We start from the raw sequence: 23423 nt of genomic DNA on the forward strand, positions 1-23423 counted from the left end.
AGATGTCATCAAGGAGGGGACCCATGTGGGCCTCCCAAGGCAGGATGTTGAGTTCCAGAGCCAGGTGCTGCCATGGAGAAGGCCTTTGTTTCTAGCAACTGAACTTCACTTGCTGAGGACACAGTACATGGCCTTTTCTGTGATAGGACCTTCCTCAAAGATCTGAGTGGCCAGTCAAAGTCATACAAGAGAAGGTAGTCCTGTAAATAAGCTGGTCCTAAACTTTCTTAGGACTTTAAAGTCAGTGACCAACATCTTGAATTGAACTGGAAGCCAATGCAGCTGATATAAGTCAATGGATTCCTGATTATTGTGGTAGCCTTTATGTTTGGGGCAGGGTACTTGCTTCTTATTGTATTTTTTGCTTGTTTCAGCTCTCGTGAGTGTGTGTGCGTGCGTGTGTGTATGGGATGGGATATAGGGTGTATGGGATGGGATATAGGGGAGATCATCAAAACGATTAACTCTGGTTTTATGCACTGGATATTTGGTTTATCAAAAGCCTATTTATTAATGAATATTATACACTGGTTAATATTTGGAGGAAAAACATTAATATTTGAAGCAATGAACATAAGCATACTACAGTAAAATAAAGAGTAACTATTAAGAAGCAGTTATATCAAATTGTGCCATTGCCCTCCCACTTTACTATTAGGAGGAGTGATAATTTGTTGAACGCATAAAAGCTAGACGCTTTACAAATGTAGAAATAAAGGTGCATTTCTTAAACATTTATATGCTCATAAGTAGCTGTCTGAGTTAGCTGTCTGAGTGGAAAACTACCTGAGAATTATCTCTAAGCTACTTTGAAGTCCTTGTAAAATTATTATGCACTTATGGGAAAAGCATGTTTATTTTAGTACTTAGCATACAGCCTAGTTTTATAGGCAATTTAATAAAATGTTCACCCTCCTAATTCAACTGGATCCTGGGTATGTGGATGCTCTGGCCACACAAAAAGCAGGAAGCAGGGAACAAGAGTGAGCCCCATCAAAAGGGAGAGACCTCTTGCCAAATGCAAGTAAACTGTACCATTTTTAAGACCTCTCCTTCCCCTCCCCCCCAAAAAAACCCTGTCTCCAGCAATGGATGATGCATGCATACTAACCTCTGGCACTGGGGAACATTCCTGGTATTAGAGAGCAGCATGCAGGCTAGTCCTGGCTGGAGTCAGGAAGTGGTGTGTTAGCAGAGCAGTAGCAGGCACAGCTGTTAGCAGCGTGTAAGTGAAACAAATAGTATTACAATTTTTATCCATTTGCCCTCTGGGAGCAGTTGAATCAAGCCTCAGAAATAACTCCAGGTTGCTGCTTAGTTTTACAGAGCAATATGGAGTCTGACATCTGGCTTTTTAAATTTTGCTGATTTTATTTGTATATTATTGATAATTGTTTATAATTTTGTGTGTATACTGCTTAGGGATTTTTATTTATTTAAGCGGTTTTTAAATTCTTCAAAATGAATGAATAAATAAATTGAGCACAGACGTTAACATGTACTGTCTGAATCATCTTGATTTTCTATAGGCCTGTTTAAACAACAGTGTGTGTTAGGAGTAATGTGCTTGCTCTGCAGACTGGTAGTAGCAGTTTCACTTAAATTGAAAGTCTGTATGAAGTCTCCCAACTTTTATCTACATTTCTTCTTAAAAAGAAAGATAGTGTCAGTGTTTTAACTCATGAATTATTGAGTTAAAGTACTTCCATAGCTACTTTCACTCTGCACTGAAAATCTTTTAGCTTGCTTCAGCTAAACTTTTTATCAATATTCTTAAAACTTCAAATGCTGTTCAACTGAGATCGTTGTACTTCTGCTTTTGTGATAGCACCAGCATTGTCATTTGCTCCTGTATCCTAGCCGCTCGACAGAAAGTTCTCCTGTCTAGTTCAGTTATCAAATTGGCATGCAGCTCTACATTATGTCATTTCTTTCCCTGGTGGGTAGAAACTTTGAATAAGCAGTCTGCCTAGCACGCTGAGGATCTTAAACAGTTTTTTTTAATTTAAGAAACACACATGGATATGCTCCTGTGCTGTGACAGAGTCTGTAGGCTTGAATTCAAATGAAACTGGACAATTTGTGAATAACTTCAGAGTGACAGGTTTAATTCTGTTGATTTGCATAAGTGGATGATTGTTGTAAAAATGTTGATGAGAGAGAGAGAGAGAGAGAGAAGAATGCTCTGCCCTCCCTAGATCTAGAATTGCAGCATGAAACAAGATGTCACATCTACACACACCCCTTCTTCTACCTGCCCTCGCATAAATTAACAGTGAGCAAACCACTTCATTTCTGCTTCTTTCTTTCGGAGACCAATTATATGTAATATCAGGCTGGATAACCTGTGGCCCTTCAGACATTGGACTCCATCTCCCATCAGCCCCTGTCATTGGTCAGGGATGATAGGAGTTGTAGTCCAGCAACATCTGGAAGACCTCAGGTTACCCACCTCTGTGTTGCATGATATTATGTGTAACAGTGCCCCAATACCATTTTTTTCTTTAAAGTGAGGGGGCAATGTAGAGTAGTAAGTTGATGGGGGAGATGATGGGGAGAAGGGACACATTTCCCTCCCAGCTGCTCTATAACATTTGATAAGGCCAAAATATAATATTATTTTTATTTATTAAAATTTATATACAGCTTGATTGTAAAAAACAACACCTCCAAGCAGTTTACAGATGTGCTTATCAAGAGGTAGTAGGTTGCAGCCTGAGTCCCAATGGGAGAAGCCCCATTGAAGTAGGCATGGATAGGATGTCCCTGTCAGAGACGGAATTGTGTGCCAAGAAGACTCAGTCGTCTTAGGCAAGCTGTCGCTGTCACTGTGTCAGCTTCATCTGTACTGGGGAAATAACGGGGACTTATTTCCCTAATGGGATTATTGTGAGGATTACAAGATAATGTAGGTGAAGTGCTTTAAATACTCAAAAGTTGGACATACATTTATCTGTTTTATCTCAGGGGTCCTGGGATTGATGAGTTCATTATAAAATATTTTAAAGATATACCTGTACCTCTTTTAACCCTTATAATACAGGTCTTTCCCTCTGGACTCTTCCCTTCACCAGGCAAGGCTAGTGTTGCGCTCACCACCTACATGATCCTGTAGTTTTTGTCAGTAATTTTGGAGTAATTGGAAGTGTACTTTATCTAGTCTATGTAAAATGTAAAGAATTAATAGATATAAATGAAAATAGTTGCGTTTCTGTCTGCTTCATCTTCTTTTGTTTGTCTATGTATGTGTCTTTTTTAAAGGAACAGCATAGCAGTTTCAGCTGTTTGTGTATTCAACATGACTGCAATAACTCAAGTCTTCAATGGGCCATTTAAGTATCAAGAGAACTCTCGCTCTGCCTGGCTGCCTTATCCCAACCCGAACCCTAATTTTCAGGTACTTAAAGGGAAAAAGGAAGGTAATTAACCATATGCATTGTCTTTTAAACCGTTATCACATTTTTACAGGCAAATGAGATGGTGGATAGATTAATGTGTGTCCCCACCTAGTCATCCCCATCTGGATTGGTGATAGGTGGCTTAAGCACAGCTCTCACCAACAGTCTGCACAAATGAGGAGGTTGGTGAAATGCTATAATAGGAGGCCTGCTGATGGCTCTGGTGAGATGTTCAGAGTTTGCCAGCAATGGGTAGCTCTCCCTGATTGCTCGGTGATAGTTAGGAGATGCTGGATGGAAATCTACCACAAATGGAATCCGTTGCTCTCTGCTCTTTGACACCTCAGTATGATGGAGGAGATTTTCTCTGGACAGAATGGAGCCTTGGTGAATGTTGCAATTCATAATATGTGGAGAATATCCTCTTCGAAGAAGGTGTTCTTTAAGTTCACTGATCCTGCATCACAGGCTTAAATTACGATTGGGAATGCCCTTGTGAGACATTACATACTTGCAGGAGATGAGAGATGATGTAACCAGTTGCACTTAAAGCCAATGGGTGGGAATATTCTTGAGCAGCTACATGTTAATGGGTAACAATAAGAAAAGCATTACCTTGGACTAGGGGAAAAAGCAACTCATCACAGGCAATGTGGCCATGAACGGAACAAAACATGAGTAAGTCAAGCCATCATCTCACTAATATGACTTAAGAATAATGTAAGAAATAAATTGATAAAACAATAAAAAATATTCAGTTGAGGCTCCAGGCAAACGCTCTTCCAATCAGCATCCTCTGAGTGCTTGTAATTATTCTTTGCATCAGTTGTGGCTGAATAAATTATCCATTCTCACCTGATACAGACAAGCTCCAGAATTCCAGAATGTCCCATCCTCAGAGATCACCAATGGCATCTCTGCACCAAAAAGGGGGCATACCCAAAGCAATGAGTCACTCATTGCAGGGAACCTCCTCTGAGGGCTTGTAATATTGCCGCATTTCAACTCGGGCATTATGGAATGTGTGATCAGGAAAGCAAGATTAGGGACCAAAAATACTGGTTTCTGTTGCTTTATTTATTAGAATGAGTGCCATTCATTACTCTAAACACCCTATAACTAAATGTTTTCATGAAATTGGAACTGTGCCTCCAATTTTTAACTCCAAACTATAGTGTACTACTGATATCAGACATTTAGGGAAAACTAGGATAAATTAATAAAAAATTATTAAAATGTGATTAGTTGTTCCTCAGAGTAGATATAGACCTGTACCCATCATGACTATACGGACATCTTTCTCTTCAAGTACAATTGTGACCTCTGTCCTAACCATGCTTTCATGTGCATCTCTATTGATAGTGTGCCACTAAAAAGCAGCTTCACTGGGGTTTTTTGGATGGTATGTTGAGTCACAGTGTGGGTATATTCAGATGTACCTACAAAAGAGGAGTTGCTGTTCTCTGTAAATGTACTTGCCATGTTCTTGTTTCTCATACCTGTTGAGGGCTCTTATCCTCAGCTGAGGTCAGGAACCAAATGCATTAATTTGCAGCAGAATCTGACTGAACTCTGTTGGCTGCTGCCTTATGACATAAGGAACCCTATCCCTTTCCCTGCTAATTTTGCAACATTTTAACCTTTTTAAAAAAATCGATTGCTTAAACATGCAAGTAACATTTTTGAAAAATAAAAAGGGAAGATGGCCCATTTGAGCCATCAGGAGTGGGGTGAGACTGGTGGATGAATCAGTGGGGGCGGTGGCTGGTAGGTACATGTGCCAGAGGCATTGTGAAAGCAGGGAAAACTGAGGTTGAGGGGGAAACCGCTGTGATTTCTGCTTGTTATGCTCCTCAGTATGCATCTTGTGTGGAAGGGATGGAAGTACCTTTGCACAGACAGAGGAAAGCTAGTAGGTTAGGTGTGGTAGATAAATATACAAATCTGTTCTCACCCTGTGCGTAATTCTTTACCCTTTTGAGTTTGAGGGCATGTATGTCATCTTTTTCCTAATCAGCCTGAGGGCCAGAGCCCAGCAATGACTGTGTGCCTCCTGCCGACTCTTCACTCTGGCAAGCTAGAACTCAGCAAGGAATTTCCTGTTATAGACTGGCTTTGGTTTGAAGAAGCCAAGCCCAGGCAAGCCACCATGGAAGAGAAGAGGACCCTACAAGTGCATGAGGCACTAGTCCTTGTGGCTGCTGCATCTGCAACCAATCCAGGACTATCCATCAAAATCCTACATCTCATATATTTGGGATTCATGTTTATAGCTAACAAAACACCTCTTATGTTTGTTTGGGATTTTTTTTTTAGTCTTTTGATGCACTTCATTGCATCAGTCCCTATATTTATTTCATCAGATACTTGCAGAGGAAGTTTGGATGACTTGCTAATGTAGAAAAGCATTTTTCTTTGGAGTACATTGTGTACCTCAGTGGTCATTCATTACTGCACAATTTATGTAGGATCCAGCTTGGGCATTTTCCTAGTTAGGGATAAGAGTTTGGTGTATGTTTTAGTCCTCTGAATGCTTTATTATGCTAATGGTAGAAAAACTTATGCATTTGCAGTGTGGCACCATGGACCAGGGTCTATATTTGAATCTGACAGAGAGGAATCTCCCAGATGCCCAGAAATTTATTTTGATGCATGAAGTGATTCAGCCTATGACACCAGTTCCTTACTTCATGGAGGACAAGAGCCGTTTTTCCCATGTGGTAGTGGATGTGGTGCAAGGCAAAGACATGCTTTTCCACATCATCTATTTGGCCACAGGTAAATGCATTCACTGTCTGGCTTTGGGTATGTCGCCTGCGGGGAGATGATAATCAGAGGGAAGGAGCACACAGGCTTAAACTGCAGGGAATGTGACATGTGGGCCTGTGCAGGCAAAATTGTAACTGGGCTACAGTTCCCAGTTCTGCAACAGGTTGTATATGGCTCCCGGGAGGTGGGAAATAACACTCACAGCTGAAATAGATCTTCTGCAACTGTCCTTGTGCATTTTAAGGATTTGTGTGCTGTTCAGATGGCCTAATTTGTAGTAAAGTTCCTGCCTTGCAAACAGTCTAGAGATTGGGATAGTTATTCCTTTACATGCATTCCCTCAAGTGTCATTTATATGTGTTTCAGTCTGTGTGCTTACAGAGAAAAAAAAACCAGAGAAGCATGTAGAACACTTACATTTTATTTGCAAACCATTTTTTTTTAGACTGTGTAATTATGATAGGAAAACCTTTGGGCAGACTTGCGTTTTGAGTTCAGAGAATGTGGAAGGTTCATGACTAGGAGCATTGAAAATCCATTTCAGCACAGTTTTTAATTCAGAATGAAATTTGGTGCGCAAGGAACTAACATCTCAGCAGTTTTGAGAGACTCATAACTAGGGCAGGCCTTATCAGTTTTAAGCATATCAGTTAAACACTTTCTAGTACAAAACTCCTGCCGCGCCCAATTTGCAGAAATTAAAATAATACTTCAGAAAAACGTGACTGCTTTCAGTGGAAGTTGCCTTTGCTAGATATGGTGATTCCCATTTATAATGCACATGCTTAGTTGGACAGCTGCTTGTCCCAGAGAATGTGGGTAGAGTATGGGGAGGGAGAGGACTTGTAATATTTTCATATAGTTGACAATAATTAATGTTGCTTGCTTGTACTGTCCACCTTTCATACCTCGCAAAGTGAACAGAGACCATTGGTGTGGGATCCAAAGGTCTGTGGTTGTTTTGCTCATGTATTGGCATTTTTCCAGTCATAACCCCCCCCAACCCAAGAATCCTCCTTCTGAGAATTGAGGGGTCCTCCAGAATGCTATCTGATAGAGCACAGGGGGCTACATCTGGAGGTGGAGTTGGCAGAAGTCAGCGATTCCCTTCTTTGCACTTTTGCTCACACAAGAGGTGCTTTGGACATTATCCAATATGTCCATATCTCTTCACTTGTGAATCCCATCAACTGGCAGTCAGAGCCATAACCCATCCGATACTGAAGTAATATAGTCATCATGGCTAGTGGCCAATGATAGCCTTATTCTCCATGAATTTGTCTACCCCACCCTTTGAAGCCATCCAGGTTAGTGGCTATCATTACACTGTGTGAAAAAATATTGTCTATCCTGAATCTTCCAACATTCAGCTTCATTGGATGACCCCAGGTTCTATTCTTATGAGAGGGAGAAGGCTTCTCACGCTGGACTTTCTTCAAGCCATGCATAATTTTATACACTTTTATCATGTCCCCCCCTTACTTACATTTTTTTCTAAACTAAAAAGCCCCAACTATAACCCATCCTTATTCTAGCCCATGAGTCATTTCGGGTGAGCTTTTCTGAACCTTTTCCAGCTCAGTTCCTTTCCTAATTATCCCTAGCATGGCATTCACATTTTTCACAGCTGCTGCCGCTGGGTTAACATCTTCATCAAGCTATCTACTCTGACCTCAAGGCTTCATTTCTGGTTAGTTACCACCAATTCAGACCCCATTATCATATGTGTGAAGTTAGGATTTCTTGCCTCAATGTGTATCAATTCACACTTGTTTACACTGAATCGCATTTGCCATTGTAATGCCCATTTAGCCAGTTTGGAGAGATCCTCTTGGAGCTCTTAATAATTCCTTCTTGTTTTAACCACCCTAAACAACTTGGTATCATCAGCAAATATCTCACTGCCCCTAACTCCAGGGCATTTATGAACAAGCTAAAAAGCACAGGTCCCAGTAGTGTACTGATCCTTGACGCTTACTACATCGCTCCATTGTGAGAACCACCAATCTATTTCTGCTCTCTACTTTCAGTTATTTAACCAGTTACTGATCCATTGGAAGACCTGTCCTCTTATCCCATAACTGCTGAACTTAGGAGTCTTTGTTGAGGGCTTTACTGAAGGCTTTTTGAAAGTCTAAATACACAATGTCAGCTGGATCATCTCTATCTATATGTTTCTTGACACTCTCAAAGAACTCGAAATGGTTAATGAGACAGGACTTACCGTTGCGGAAGCCATGCTGGTCTGCTTCAGCAAGACTTACTCTTCTATATGCTTAGTAAAAGCACTAGAAAAGTCAATAATGCTGGGAAAAACAGAATGGAGTAGAAAAAGAGGAAGACCAAACAAGAGGTGGATTGATTCCATAAGGGAAGCTACAGACCTGAACTTACAAGATCTGAACTGGGTTGTTTATAACAGATGGTATTGGAGGTTGCTGATGCATAGGGTCGCCGTAAGAAGAAATCGACTTAAAGGCACATAACAATGCTTAGTAATTCTATAGTTTACAATGCTTTCCACCAGTTTTCCTGGAACAGAAGTTAAGTTAACCAGTCTAATTCCTCAGATACCCTGGTTCATTTCCTAAAAATTGGTGTTAGGTTGGCCACTTTCCAGTCTTCAGATATGGAAGCTAATCTTAGGGAAAAGTTACATATTTTGTTGGAGGATCAGCAATTTCATGGTTGTGTTCTTTAAGAATTGTCAGGGATGCCATCCAGATGCAGTGATTTATCAGTTTTTAATTTTATCAATAAGACCTAGAAATTGGTTTTTTTATCACCACTATTTGCCTCAGTTCCTCAGATTACCTTTCTGTGAAAGTTAGTTCAAACACAGAGATCTGTCCTACATCTTCTGCAGAAAAGACAGATGCAAATAACTCACTCAGCTTCTCTTCAGTTTCCTTTTCTTTATTTAACATACCTTTAGCACCCTTGTTACCCAAAGGTCTAACCCTAGCTGGATTCCTGCTTCTAATGTATTACACAGCCATGAGAGTGGCTGTATACTATAGCCAGCATGGATTTTTCACATTCCTCCATGTTAAATTGAAAATACCCAGCCATGCCATTCTGCTGATTCCCATAAGCTCATTTCAAAACAAAATCTTACAAAACATATATTACTGAACTCAGAAATGCTTGCTTAACAACCTTCTAATTTTTCATGGTGATACATAAAACACTCAGAGAGAATCCAGAGTTCAAAGTCTAAAACAAGGGTAAAACAATCCAGACCCTGTTGGACTTTTTTCTTTCAGTGGTCTCTAATGTGTTGAAATTAATTAAAAATCAGCCATGTTCAGAGTACATGTAATCCTATTACTAACCTTGCCCCATACTCTGACCTTCATCTTCTGCAGTTTAAAAATTAAAAAAATACATGGCTGATTTTTAATTAATTTAAGAAATTTAACATTGGAGTCTATGATAGCGCAGGCATGCTCAGCAAGAACCAACTTTCAGTGTTCTAAAAGCCAGACCCACAGCTGTTTGGCTTGGCTAATCAGGGGCCACACGTGTGCCAGACATTTATTATTAATAATAACAATAACATTTATTTATAATGCCCCTTCTACCAAAGGGCAGCACACCAAACATATACAATTAAAGTAACAACAATACATAAAATAACATAATTTCTAATATCAACCATCATCGTGAAAGGCACCTAATGCCATCACTAAACCCAAATCATGTATTCTGCAAACCAAGTCCCCACCCCAAGCCCTCCGAACTACAATCAATTAGCCCATTCATTTCCTCTGGCAAGTCAAAAATGAAGGTTTTCAAACCCTTCTAAACATAGGTAAAATTTCCAGCTGAAATTCCTATTCCCTGACAGAAGTCCAGTGGCCAGAGTTATTTAAAAGTCAGCTTCTCTTCCCTGAGAATTCTGGGGACAGTAGCTTTGTGAGGGGAATAGCATGTCTCCTAACAACTCTCAACTGTCTTCACAAACCAGGGCTGTGGAGTCGGTACGCCAAACCTTCGACTCCGACTCCTCTATTTTTCTACTGTCCGACTCCGACTCCACCCAAAATTGCTTCCAACTCCACAGCCCTGGAAAGGGCTATAAATGTCTTTTTAAACTGGAAGCTCTCGTAGGAGCATTTTTATCGCTGCCTGAATGTGCGCTGATCTTGGCATCACAGCATTTGTCTTCATCTGGGTCCTGTGTCATACACTGACACACAAAATGTTTTCCATCTTGAGTTATGGTGAAATGCTCAACTACAGCTGACTTCATGGGAAGCTTCTTTGACATTTTGAATTTATATTTTAAAAAAATTGTCAATCAAAATTTATTTTGAAGCCGGAGTCGGTACATTTCTACCGACTCCGACTCCACCCAAAATTGCTTCCGACTCCGACTCCACAGCCCTGTCACAAACTACACTTACCAGGATTCTTTGGGGGAAGCCATGACTTTTTAAAGTGGAATAAATATCTGGTGTGGATGTGGCCAGGAACAGCTTTGGTTTAGATTTGGGTGGGAGACTACATGTGTCTGCTGCAGAATGAAAAGGTGGGGAAAACCCTGAAAAAAAATGATACTGTTAACAATGTTTTCCTTTTGGAAAGGAAAGGGGCTTTCCCTCTGCCCAGTGCCCACCCATCCAATCTTCTCCCCTCCCTCCCCCTCCTTCCTCTCCCCTTCCCTCCTCCTCCTCCGCCACCACTCACCATATGCTCAGAGGCACATGTTACCAAATTCTTCCAAGCTACACACGAAGTGGATTGAACTGTGAAAGACCAACCCAAATTGTGTTTGCATTTTTACAGATTTGTAGGGCAGTCCAATATCTCAGAGAGGAGGTCAGGTCTCCTGCTCCCCTGGTGCATTCCCCTAGTGCTGCCCAATTTCCCTGCTTTGATAGAAATATCTGTTGGGAATAGTTACATTCTTGCTGCTCAATTTTTTTTTTTTTGGCATCTCTTCTTGATTGCTTGCTTTTCTTTTGCTAAAGTTGCTGTTTCTTTTTGTTCTCATCATTTGAACAAGACTTTAACATATTCTGAAGGAACTTTTCTTGCTTCCTTGACTCTGCTCATTAATCACGTTGACTCTTTTCATTAATCTTCTTGGCCCTGGTGGTACCTTTTCTGATCTGTGGTATACATTTTAGCTGAGATTCTATTGTGGCTTTGAACAACACCTCAGCATTTTGGAGAGATTTGACTCCCTTGACTTTGTTTTCCAACTTCCTTTTTACCAAACCCCTAATTTCCTCTTTTGAAATCAAATGTGACTTTGTAGGACTTCCTTGGTAATTGTCCACTTTCATATATGTTGAATTTGGTAGCACTGTGGTCACTCTTCCCAGTTGGTTCAACAACCCTTACATCTCCCACCAGGTCCTGGGCACCACTTAAGATGAAGTATCCCTTTGTTTGTGTCTCATTGGTCAGTTCTGTGACCAACTGTTCTAGGGCACAATCATTTAGGGCATCTAGACATTTTAACTGAAGTCACCCATTACTATAGCATTCCTCCTTTGGATACCTCCTTGATTTCATTCTCCATCTCAAGATCACCCTGGTAACTTCATGAAATTACTTGTGACGGGAATGTGGATCACATTTTATTTCAAATGTTACATGTCTGCTGAAAGAGTTCCTTTTTTTTTTTTACAATTTTGAACATTTCATTCAAAACAACTACACAACTACTTTATTTTATTTATTAATTCTCCATTTAAATCCTGCTTTTTAGGATATGGAACCTCCTCCCTCAAGATAGCTTATGAAATGATAAAAACGCAGCGATTTAAAACAGATCATTTAAAATACATATCATATGACTTATAAAATAACATTAATCAAAAATGATGAATATGTCACTGTAGAGACATCACATTTTGTGTGCATACATATAATAGGGCTTTAAAAAACACAGTATCGTATATCAGTTACAGCTTTGTAGTTTTGATCCAGATTTTATGCTACAGAATGCTTCACCTCCATACAGTATAACGTTATAAAGTCCCTCTCCCCACCTTCCAACTGTAATGGATCCAAGATTTATAATGAATAGTCTTGAATCTGTTGATGCATGTATTTTGCCCAAAATGTAAAATAGCATGAGAAGCAAATAAATAAGAAAAAACAAGGACAAGAAGTACAGCACGTACCAGGAAGAAGTGAAGATAATAATAATAATAACAAATAATAAATTTTATTTTTCAGCCGCCTATCTGTCCGGGTTAGGGACACTCTAGGCGACGAACAACAAGAATAAAAACAATACATATAGATCAACATAATCAAATTTTAAGCTAAAAAACCATTCATTACTTCAATTGTAACATAAGTTAATCTGTCCCAACCTTGTGGGCCTGCCTGAACAGCCAGGTCTTCAAGGCTCGGCGATAGCTGGACAGGGAGGGAGCATGTCTGAGATCGAAAGGGAGAGAGTTCCAGAGGGTGGGGGCCACAACAGAGAAGGCCCTCTCTCTGGTCCGCACCAGCCTAGCTGTTTTGGCCGGTGGGACCGAGAGAAGGTCTTGCGAGGCTGATCTCGTCAGGCGGCACAATCGGTGATTCTGGAGGCGTTCCTTCAGATATACTGGGCCGAAACCGTATAGGGTTTTAAAGGTCAGCACCAACACCTTGAATTGGGCCCGGTAGACAACTGGTAGAGAGAGAAATTACTCGGAGGTAACTGATTGTCTTGTGTATGTCTTGTGAGTGCTGAAGATTTTAAAATGCTAATATAATACAAAACTTTTCCCTCCATTCATTTCGATTTATAACTAGCAACAATGAGCTGCACAGCAGGTATTTAATTGGAAAAGTGTGTTTGTAGCAGGAGTCTTTTCAGCAGCAAGCTTGTAATTATGTGGATTTCTTTCAACTTGTTTGCTGTTAATTATGTCAGAGCTCAAGAATTTTTGTTCTTTGTATCCTATTGTATATGAATGTTGTCCAGCCCCTTCCACAGTATAAGGGTATGTTTTTTTGTTTAGGAGTGCCACATTGTTCTGGCCCATAGTAACTGGAAACACAGTGATGTGTTGGTTCACGCTCTAGATAGCATGAATTCCTTAAAAGAATTATTATCAGCAATTTTTACAATAATCTTGGCAATATTGCTGCAAAATGATAAAATCGGTATATTTATGATGTTGAAATAGAACACCTGCTAGATGGCATGCATTTTATATGAAGCCATTTAATATATTCTGGACTGTAGATTAAGGATAGCCAACATTGTGCCCTCCAAATGTTGTTGGACTATGACTCCTATCACCAGCTCCAGCCAGCGTGGCTGATGGTCAGGGATGATGTAGCACAGCAACTTCTGGAGGGTGCCATGATGGCTACCCCTCCTATAGATAACACAACAATAAAGGCAGAAATTATAGTATAGCAGAAATGCTATACTAGATCTTAGTGATGGCTTTAGGTAAAATGAGACTGGTTCCAGTTGTTCCTCTCGCTGCAGCCACAAATACATATGTTTTCTGTTATGCTATATAAATCTGCGTCTTGGTCCATTAGCAATTTCTCATGTAACTCAGCAGAATAAATTTCTATATGTTGGGATCAGTCTGGCATATTGCAAGGTAATATGTGGATAGTGCCTATTTTAAGTTCATGTGCAAGGCTGGATATGTAGGGTGGGGATGTTTCTAGTTTGTGTGTGGTCTCAGGGTAGAATTAGGAAGGAACCTTTGCGCTGACAAAATTTACCAACAACCAGTAGTTACTTTATTTATGTCTGTCTCGCCTTCTTCCTCACTAACTCTACCATTTATGTAGTATAATGTAGGATTTTTAAAAGAAGAAAAGTAAGTATCAAGGTGTCTTGTAAAGATTGATTCTGTCGTTTCCAATTTTACATGAAGTTGCATAGTAATTATTTTTAATTGGGCTGCATGTGTATATGTTACTGCATGTTGATTCCCAATGTCCCTGGCAGTTGGCCATGCTGGCTGGGGCATGCTAATCAGCCCTTTGTGGAACTGCACTCTCTTTCTCGATCTCTATACATGGCATACCTACAAAAAGTACTCACAGATGAGGAGCCTCTGGACTAGCGTTTCTCACACAAGACTCTCCTGGACCACACAGCAAATCATATTTGAAATTGAAGGAGCTATTAAAAGCAGTGTTTAATATGGAGTGGGGGAGTGTCTACTGTTCAAAAATCCCATAGGGCATGCCCAGGTCTTTGGGTGGCAAACTAAAGTCACTCTTTGGATCTCAGCCTATATAGTCTGAAGATAAATGCTACTCTGAAGTAAATGGAGGAAAGGAGTATTGATAGCCATAGTACGTACACCAGATCTCTGAATTCCAGCTCACCTCTCCTATCCATCTCATAGCAGTAAACACTATGAAAGATCAAAATGTAAAGTTTGTGCTGGGCATATTCAGTAGCTGCGTGAACTGGAAAGTAAATGGGGAAATTTTCCCACTCACTCTCACTCCTTTGCTGTCTTGCCAGCAGATCTCCCTTCTGCCTCCTCTCGTACAAGGGAGATTCTTATCTACGCTCCTAAATACTCTTCTCTTTCAGACAGGATCTCGTGCTTTTTCCCAGCTTCACCTTCCTTCTTTGTTTCCTATCCCCTCTTCCTGCTTGCTATTTCAGGAACCATTTACACATCGACACAGCCACCTGGGTACTGCATTTCCACAACTGGCTCCTGCACAGTGGGGAAATATTTAAGTGGCCCAACCAAGTGGGTGGGGCCAGATCTTGTGGTACCTTTTTAATGAATCTGCACCCTCCCTCCCAGCAAGGTGTCGATTCAGTGGCCGAGACCGTGCAGTCAGTCCCTGTCTATGTGGTTGGGTCACTTAACCATTATTCTGGCCACATGGAACAGCGGATCCCACATGGCTTGGGGAATGTGCAAAGGTACCCTGTATCTGTGGTTGGCCACAGAAGGCTAACTGGCTCCATCTATCTTGCTACAGCCCACTATATGCAGGGAGACGGTTTCTTTTGGAGGAAGACCTCAGTGCCACAGACGCCATCATTGTATTTGATCTTTTACCTTACCCTGTCAGTGTGGTGCCCTCCAGATTTCCATGGATCACGATTCCCAATGTCCCTGGCAATTGGCCATGCTGGATGGGGCTTATGAAAGCTGGAGTTCAACAGTATTGGGAGGGCATCACATTGGCTACCCCTGCCTTACCATAGCCAAATTTAAAGTTTCTTTACCTTTAATGCTGCTGAAGAGCAGTATCCACCAAGAAGCTCCCACATGGCTACTTGTCGTTGACAACCTTTTTAGAAGACTCTCAGAAGCAAAGACTTGTAGGGTATCTGTGATGTGGTGCCTGGTGTGGGTTTTGCTTCCTCTATGTAGCATGATTTTTGAGACAAAAGCAGTTACCAGGTAGCCACATTCCTTTTAGAAACTGGCATGTCATTGTTTTGTTGTTCTTTATCAAAACTCACTTTGTTTTGACTGAGGCACAGCCTTTTCTTTTGAATAATTGTCGGATGTACAGATGCAACTATTGAAAGGACAAGTCTGAAAAGGACAAGTCTCATTCAGAGGGATGTGAAAAGAGAACCATAATTACGCTATTTGCTTGTAGTATAAGCATTTGGACAGCATGACAAGTAATTGTCAAAATACTTACTTGGTACTGGAAATGCACAATGGATTGTGTCGCAGCATCCTCAAGAGGGAATTGAAATCATACTTTCTAAATTGCACAAAAGGAATTCAACTTAATTATCATTTAGGATGGTGCCCTTTCACATCTCTGAGGAGTTTGCAAATGAACTGAATTATCTGCACATTTTGTTATGGATCATCAGCTTCATTGCTGACAGTACAGATCCTGCATCCATTTGGGATAGAGGGATGGGAATTGCATGTTGGTGACAAGCACAAACCAGATAACTTGGACTACCCTTCTCCAGTTGCAAAGTGCAAGAGGAAGGCATGATTTGCAATGTCAAAGTAGTAAGTGGGAGGGGGAGTGCATAAATCTTTCTCTTCCCACTGCTTTTCCCCAGCCACCCTTGCTTCTCTAGCCAGGACTCCCAGGTGCAGGTTTGCTGTGTTAAGTGGACCTGGGGAGGTACAAGGGTGAAATGGTTGGTGGTGAAATGGTTACTCCCCCCCCTCCGGCCTGGCTACTTGATTGCAAATTCCCCACCGGCACCACCACAGCATAATTTAATATTATTGTGGAAGGAAAGACATTAACTGAAATATTTCATATTAGTTCTTTCTAAAGAACTATCACTATACAGTATTTCAAATACTGTAGATATTAACTTGTTAAAACAGCAATGCTAACACTATTCCTTTCTCCATCAGTTTTAATCTCTATGACAGCATAATACAAGACTCTCAGTATCTCCTTAGAAGATCAGTCCAGAAACACTAATGGTTTAGTATGTATTTAGAATCGAGTTTATAATGTATGCAGATGAGGACCCATGAAAGATCACAGCGGACATGGAAGCAGCAGTGGAGGGATGGAAGCACTGAGAGATTGGATCTGAAGGTGCCCTTCCTCCTTGCGTAGAAGGTGTTTTCTGCTCACAGCAAGGCTGTTCACAGCATTGCATGAGAAAAGTGAAACTAAATCTAAGCTTATTCTCCTCCTTGCACAGGAGAATTGGTATAGAGTCTATCCATTTTAGACTATGACCTGGGAGACCAGGGTTTGAATCCCCACACAGCCATGAAGCTCACTGGGTGACTTTGGGCCAGTCACTGCCTCTCAGCCTCAGAGGTATCGACTTGAAGGCAGTCCATGTCCATGTGGATTCTTCCCCTAGCATTTTTGCAGGCATTTGCAAAAGAGCACTTGTTTTCCTTCCAAGCATAGTCTTTTTAGTTCAGAAATTCTCCCTTTGTTTCCTCAGAATTTTTCTTTTTACGGTTACATTCCAAGATATCTAATATCCACACAATATCTGAATCACTCAGATGTTCAAGAGGTTTCTGAACAACTTCTGCATGTGTGTGTTTTTTCCTCTTAAGAAACCTGCTCGCTTCCCCCCCACACCTCCATACTGTCTTCTTCAAAGACTTGTACATCTAGCTACTAGTCCTGGAAAATTCAGTGCCAGTTGCACACTATTTAGTCCCCTCTGAAAGGCTTCAAAGAGCGGCAGTGAAACTGGCAAGCACCTTCATTACAGCAGTGAAATTGATGAAGATTGTCAATTTCACCTCTACAGTGAAGGAGCTTCTGAGATTATATATGGTTCAATCTTCCCCACAGATTTATGTTTGTACTTGTGGAGTCCTTACCCTGCAAACCTCACTAACGCCAAACACTTCAGATAGGATATGTTGTGGTGTATTGGAATAACAGTGGAGGCCATGGTAAATGGATACACAGAGCACAGGGTATTGCACTCGTGGTGTTTTTTGTTCGAAGGGAAAATGCTTGCGAGCCCAGAAGAACTCCTCACAACAATTGTGATTAGCCTTTTTGGCACGTGTGTCCCAAGCCCAATGGCACCGTAATGTGCACTATAGTACACGTGCATCTTCAGTGCCTTGGGTCTAATTATCCAGAGAGCAGGCATCAGGAAAGGCAGGCAAAAGTGTAGTTTGTTCATAGCCTTCCTGCAGATGCTTATTACTAGCACCACTTGCTGCAGGTTGACCACCCATGCGTTAGAGTAGGGATTTAAGAGTGGCCATAGCAGTGGGATTTACTGTCTGTTTATGTTGGGGAATGGGTAGGGCCCTGGCCTGACCCTGCCCATCCCTTCTTTTAAGTGGCCCTGTGGCAAAACTAGCTGCTGATCAGGGTCTTAGAGCAAAAGTTATATTCCACTGCAGAAACGCTTCCCCTTCACACACATCTTCCATATGTGAGGACACAATAATGCACTGCTAGATCACCTAAAACACTGTTATTCAACCTTGGATTTCCAGATGTTCTTGGACTACAGCTCCCATAATTCCACCCATTTTAAATTAGCACCAGCTATACTACTGTCTTGCCTTCCTCTTTCTTTCTGGTACAGTCCCTACAATGATGGCGTGGGAAGCTGTGTTGGGAAGGAGCCACAGCTTGGTGACAGATGATGCAGAAGTTCCCAGGTTGAATCACCAATACCCAGTAGGCAGTAGTGTGGTGAGGTGGAGCTGCCCTTCGGAAACCTCCTGAAAATGCAGCTTATCTGGATGGGGCTGACTACACCAGTGTCAGAGGGGTGGCTCCATGGCACTGTCTCATTACACTGGCTGCTACTGCCATCACCACCATCAGTCAAATGGATCTAAAGCAGCAGAGCTGGGAAGGAGATCTTCCTAAAACCCCAAACCCTGTAGAGTTGCTTCCAGTCAGATTGGAGAGCCCCAGGCAAGATGGGCCAAAGGTTTGATTCAGTCTAAGGCAGTCTCATATATTGTAGGTATCTTTTGAATTTCAAGGAATGTGTGTATTCAGACATACATATAGCCTCCCCAGGACAGCTTATTTATTTAATACATTTATATCCCACCTTTTCTCCCAGTAGGAGCCTTCACTGTCTGCTGAAAGGCATGCAGAAAAATGGCTCATGAGGAAGAGGGAACCTGAATAGGAAGTGTTACCCTCACAATGTTCACAAGACTCCTTTCTCCTTGCCTTACAGATCATGGGACTATTAAGAAAGTACTTGCTCCAGTTAATCAAACATCAGGCAGCTGCTTGCTAGAAGAGATCAACATATTCCCAAAGAAGCAGCGGGAGACCATCAGGAGTCTGCAGATTTTACACAGCCAAAGTGCTCTGTATGTGGGCCTTCAGAGAAGTGTGGTGAAGATCCCACTGAAGAGATGTCTGTTTTACAAAACATACAGGTATCTGGCTGGCTGACTTTCAGAGAAGGGCATAATTCAAAGATATCGAGGACAGATGCGTAAAAAAAATACTGTTGGGGCTATCAGCTGATCTTAAAGAATTTTAGTTGATTATTCATCTTCCATTTAACCTAAATTAATTATCATTAATTAACTGATTGATTACAAATTAAATAAATACGCATATTATAGACATCTATATGTAAGCCCAAGAAATATTGAAAGAAATGTAAGATAGTTTACAGTTTAATACATGAAAGGCACCACATTGTAAAAAGGAAAGGCTACTATTTTATTTTTTCATTCATGTTACTATAACATTGGGGCTGCAGGCACCCATAGAGGCCTTCCCTGATGCCTGCACGGTCCCTCCATCCACTTAAAGCACACTTGAAACTAGTCAAAGCCAACAGAAGACTTCTTCCAGTCCTGACCATTACCTCCCAAACTGTGGCCCCCTGCCTCCGATGTAAAAAATGCAATCTAAGCTTCAAAGAAGGCTTCTTTGGCTACAATAGAACCCTTATTTGAAGCCTAATTACAGTGGAAGTGAGGTAATTTGGGGAGCAAGTTACAGTTTAGGAGGAAAGGATTACTTCCCATCCCATGCCCCTCTTGTGCCTAATTGTAGAAATATTTTTTTCCAGCCCAGTTCTTGCATGCAGTGGAGAGGGGTGATCTTCTGAGAGATTGCATCTGGGGAGGGAAATTGTCTCCACAATTGCACTCTCCAGGAAGATCAACCCCTCCCCCCCAAAAAAAAATTAGGCTTGGGGGGGGGAAATCAAGCCTAATTGGTGAGAGGGAGAACTGAGTGTGCATTTGTGTGGTTGTGGTGCTTGCATGGTTGTGACAGTTTCTGTGGTTTGCAGATGTGCTCACGGGATCATTGCTGGCGATCTTTGCACACATCTGAAATAACCTCCAAATACCTTAACAGGCATCCCACTAAATTAATCAGCCAAAGCTTTAGTTGGTTAATCTTCCAGTTAACCTCAGTAGCAGATTCTACGGTGGTTTTTCTTTTGGGACAAAGTAGAACATCTCCAGAAAACTATTAATAGCACCAACTTTATCTGTAGGAAAATTCAGTGTCTGGGTCAAGGAGAGGAACCGTTCCATATCGCTTGCTCTGGGCTCTTGAAGCTGTGTCCATTTTTAGGGAATGGAAGGGTGGGGGGCACAGCCAGATTTGGACAAGGAGGCTTGACCCCACCCCTTGCTATGTCTGGGGCAACAGCTTCTCTGATGGATGAGAAGTGAGGAAGTACAATTGGGAAAGGGCTGAAATTCTCCTTCCTTCCCTCTTCCCTACTTGTCAAGTGTGATTGGCCTTTAGCAAGCATACTAAGAAATGACAGTGCTTTCCCAAGCAACATAAAAAAAGTATTCTGAAGGAAATGGCCACACAGAGGATATACAATAACAAGAACTTTACTATCACTAAAGATATGAAGAGAACAAGGCCCACAGCGTGGTGCTGCTTGTAGGCCAAACTGCAACTCAGAAGTAAAACAAAACTGCCACAGTCCTGGGCAGACTCAGCAGTTCCTGGTATGGCAAGCCTGGAGGGCCAATGCACAACGCGCCTCCTCCCAGCTCTCATAGTCCTGAAGATACTTGGGACGAGCCCCAATCCGGGTCAGTCGATGACAGTTTTGCATTGAAGCTGATAGCGCATCACCTAGTTCCCCATTTGTCTCTGGTTCATGCAGGTCCACTTCAGGGTCCAGGCGCAACTGCTCTTGTCCGGCATCAGGAGCAGCCACTGGCTCATTTTCTCTTCCCACTTGAGTACTTCCAGCACCTTCAGAGAGAACTGATGGAGCTGGGCTTCGTCCTCTCATCTGGTCCACATACATGTTGATGTAACACTGGTGTTGGCATCTGGTGTTTGAGCTCTGTAGGACAATGGGCCCGTGGCTTGGGTCACAGTGGCAGGAATCCACATTTCACAAGCACTGTAGTTCCTGACATACACAAGGTCACCTGAGTTGAACACCCGTGCAGGTTCTTGAACTGCAGCGGATTCCCTTGGTCGGTCCTTGGTCAAGTCAGGATGCATCCGATCAAGCAGAGTCATCAGTTGTCTGTTCATTAATAGCTCAGCTGGGCTCCTGCAGTTGTGGCACAAGGTGTGATGTGTTGTGTCAGGAGAAAACTTGCGAGGAGTTGGTCCCAATCACCTTCTACAATCTGTTTCAATGCATCCTTTGTTGTCCTGACCATCCTCTCAGCCTGGCCATTGGTTGCTGGATGAAAAGGGGCTGAAGTGATATGCCGAATTAGTCCATTATCCAGGAATGTGTGGAATTCCGCAGATGTGAACTGGGCCCCATTGTCTGAAACTGTTGGGCAACCCATGTGTTGTGAAAAGCCTGTGTAAGGTCTTGATAACAGCACAGGATGTCACTGATGATACAGGAACCACTTCTAACCATTTGGAGTATGAATCAACAACAATCAAGAAGGTTTGCCCCTGGAAAGGGCCTGCAAAGTTTATATTTAGCCGTGACAATGGCGTTTTTTTCGATTCCCATGGGTGCACTGGGTCATGTGGTGGAGCTGGTCTTGAAACCTGACACTTTTCACATCTCTTGACACATTCTTCAATGTTGCTGTCCATCTTGGGCCACCATACATAGCTGCACCCCAGAGCCTTCATTCGCACTATACCAGGGTGTCCGACATGTAGGGCCTCCAACACTCGATGTCTCAACACAGTAGGAATGACAACTCTATTTCCCCACAGGAGGCATCCCTTGTGTACTGATAGTTCATGTTGTTTGGATACAAATGGTCTGAATTTCTCCTCAAGCTTCCCTAATGGCCACCCCCTCCACACTCAGTTGAGAACACGGGCAAGAACTGGTTCCTCGGACGATGCAGTGGTAATATTCCCAGCATGAAGGGGTGGTTCCGGTAATGACTTTAATAACAGCACGTCCAGTGGAGGGGTTTCATCAACCCCAGCAGAAGGGAGAGGGAGGTGGCTCAAAGCATCAGCATGGGCAATGCTTCTGCCAGGCTGATGTTGCAAGGTGTAATCATACACGTTCAGGAAAATTGCCCACTGCAACATGCGTGGAGATAATATTTGAGGCGTCTGCTGGTTAGGTGCAAACAATCCTAATAATGGCTTATGGTCAGTAGCAATAGTGAATAGTCGACCATGGACAAAGTCATGGAACTTTTTTTACACTAGCTACAATAGCCAGGGCCTCCATATCAATTTGGGCATAATTCCGTTCTGTTGAAGACATTGTTCTGGAGTAGAAAGCAATAGGCACATCATGAGAGTCCTCAAGGCGGTGGCTCAGGACAGCTCTAATACCATGTGGAGAGGCATTACACGTGAGAATCAAGGGCTTCCATTCATCATAGCACACTAAGAAACTGTCAGACGATAACAGGTGTTTTACAGCACGGAAAACCTCATCATGCTGGGCTGTCCACTGCCATGCAGCATGCTTGTCAAGAAGGCAATGCAGTGGTTCTGCCACTGTAGCCTTATGTTTCAGGAATGCATGATAGAAATTCAAGAGTCCCAAGAAAGCTTGGAGTTCCTGTTTATTATGGGACACTGGAGCTTCATGAATTGCTTTAAATTTCACCGGTGGTAGGTCGAATGCCAGCGGCATCAATACTGTAGCCAAGGAATTCAATTTGGGAAACACCAAATATGCATTTCTCATGCTTGACCCGGAGACCAGCAACAGCAAAATGGTGCAGTACATCCCTCACCCATGTGGCAAGTTCAGCAATGGAGTTGCTGGCTACCAAGACATCAAAATACGGTATGGCACCCTGTACTCTTTAAGAATATCCCCCATTAAACTCTGAAAAATTCCGGGGGCTACAGAAACACCAAACTGGAGGCTTTTACTCTGAATGCTCCAGGATGAGTGGTGATAGTCTGAGCATCGGCAGTAGTATCATCCACAGATAGTTGTTGATAGGCCTGGGCCAGGTCAAACTTCGAAAAAAAAATTCCTTGTGAGAGTGATGCCAAAAGATGTCTCACCGCTGGCATTGAATATGGATGCTGATGCAGGGCTTTATTGATAGTACATTTGTAGTCACCACAAATGCGGATGTCGCCATTGGCCTTCAATGGAGTGACAATGGGTCTCATGTAGCATGTGTCACTGGCTCCAAGATGCCTTGCTCTATGAGATGATCAAGTTCAGCATCAATCTTTGCTCAGTGCAAATGGAACGCGATGGGGTTTCATGGGGGCCACAGTAGGATCCAAGAACAACTAAATAGGAGGCCCCTTATATTTCCCAAGACCTTTATCAAAAACAGCTTTGAAATTATTTAGGATGCTATCCCATAATGATTCACCAGTCTGGTGGACCCCCGTGGGAGCAATGCCCAATGGCTCAAACCAGTCTAAGCCAAAGAGACTGGTGCAATGTCCTTGAACAACCAATAACTGTAAAGTTCCATGGAAAGTTTG

The 23423-nt window shown here is 42.1% G+C and overlaps 1 protein-coding gene across 4 annotated transcripts in view; it reads left to right on the plus strand.

The window, feature by feature from the left end:
* The window catches only part of SEMA5A (semaphorin 5A), a 198066-nt gene that overhangs the window by 132741 nt on the left and 41902 nt on the right, over window positions 1-23423 (plus strand). For all 4 annotated transcript variants that reach the window (XM_061588081.1, XM_061588090.1, XM_061588110.1 and 1 more), the window contains exons 9-11: window positions 3262-3397; window positions 5972-6176; window positions 18754-18961. In XM_061588081.1, the coding sequence (XP_061444065.1) occupies window positions 3262-3397; window positions 5972-6176; window positions 18754-18961 (549 nt within the window). The remainder of the gene's footprint in view (window positions 1-3261; window positions 3398-5971; window positions 6177-18753; window positions 18962-23423) is intronic.

Source organism: Rhineura floridana, chromosome 1 (genome assembly GCF_030035675.1).
Source record: "Rhineura floridana isolate rRhiFlo1 chromosome 1, rRhiFlo1.hap2, whole genome shotgun sequence".
In the NCBI taxonomy this organism is placed as follows: domain Eukaryota; kingdom Metazoa; phylum Chordata; class Lepidosauria; order Squamata; family Rhineuridae; genus Rhineura; species Rhineura floridana.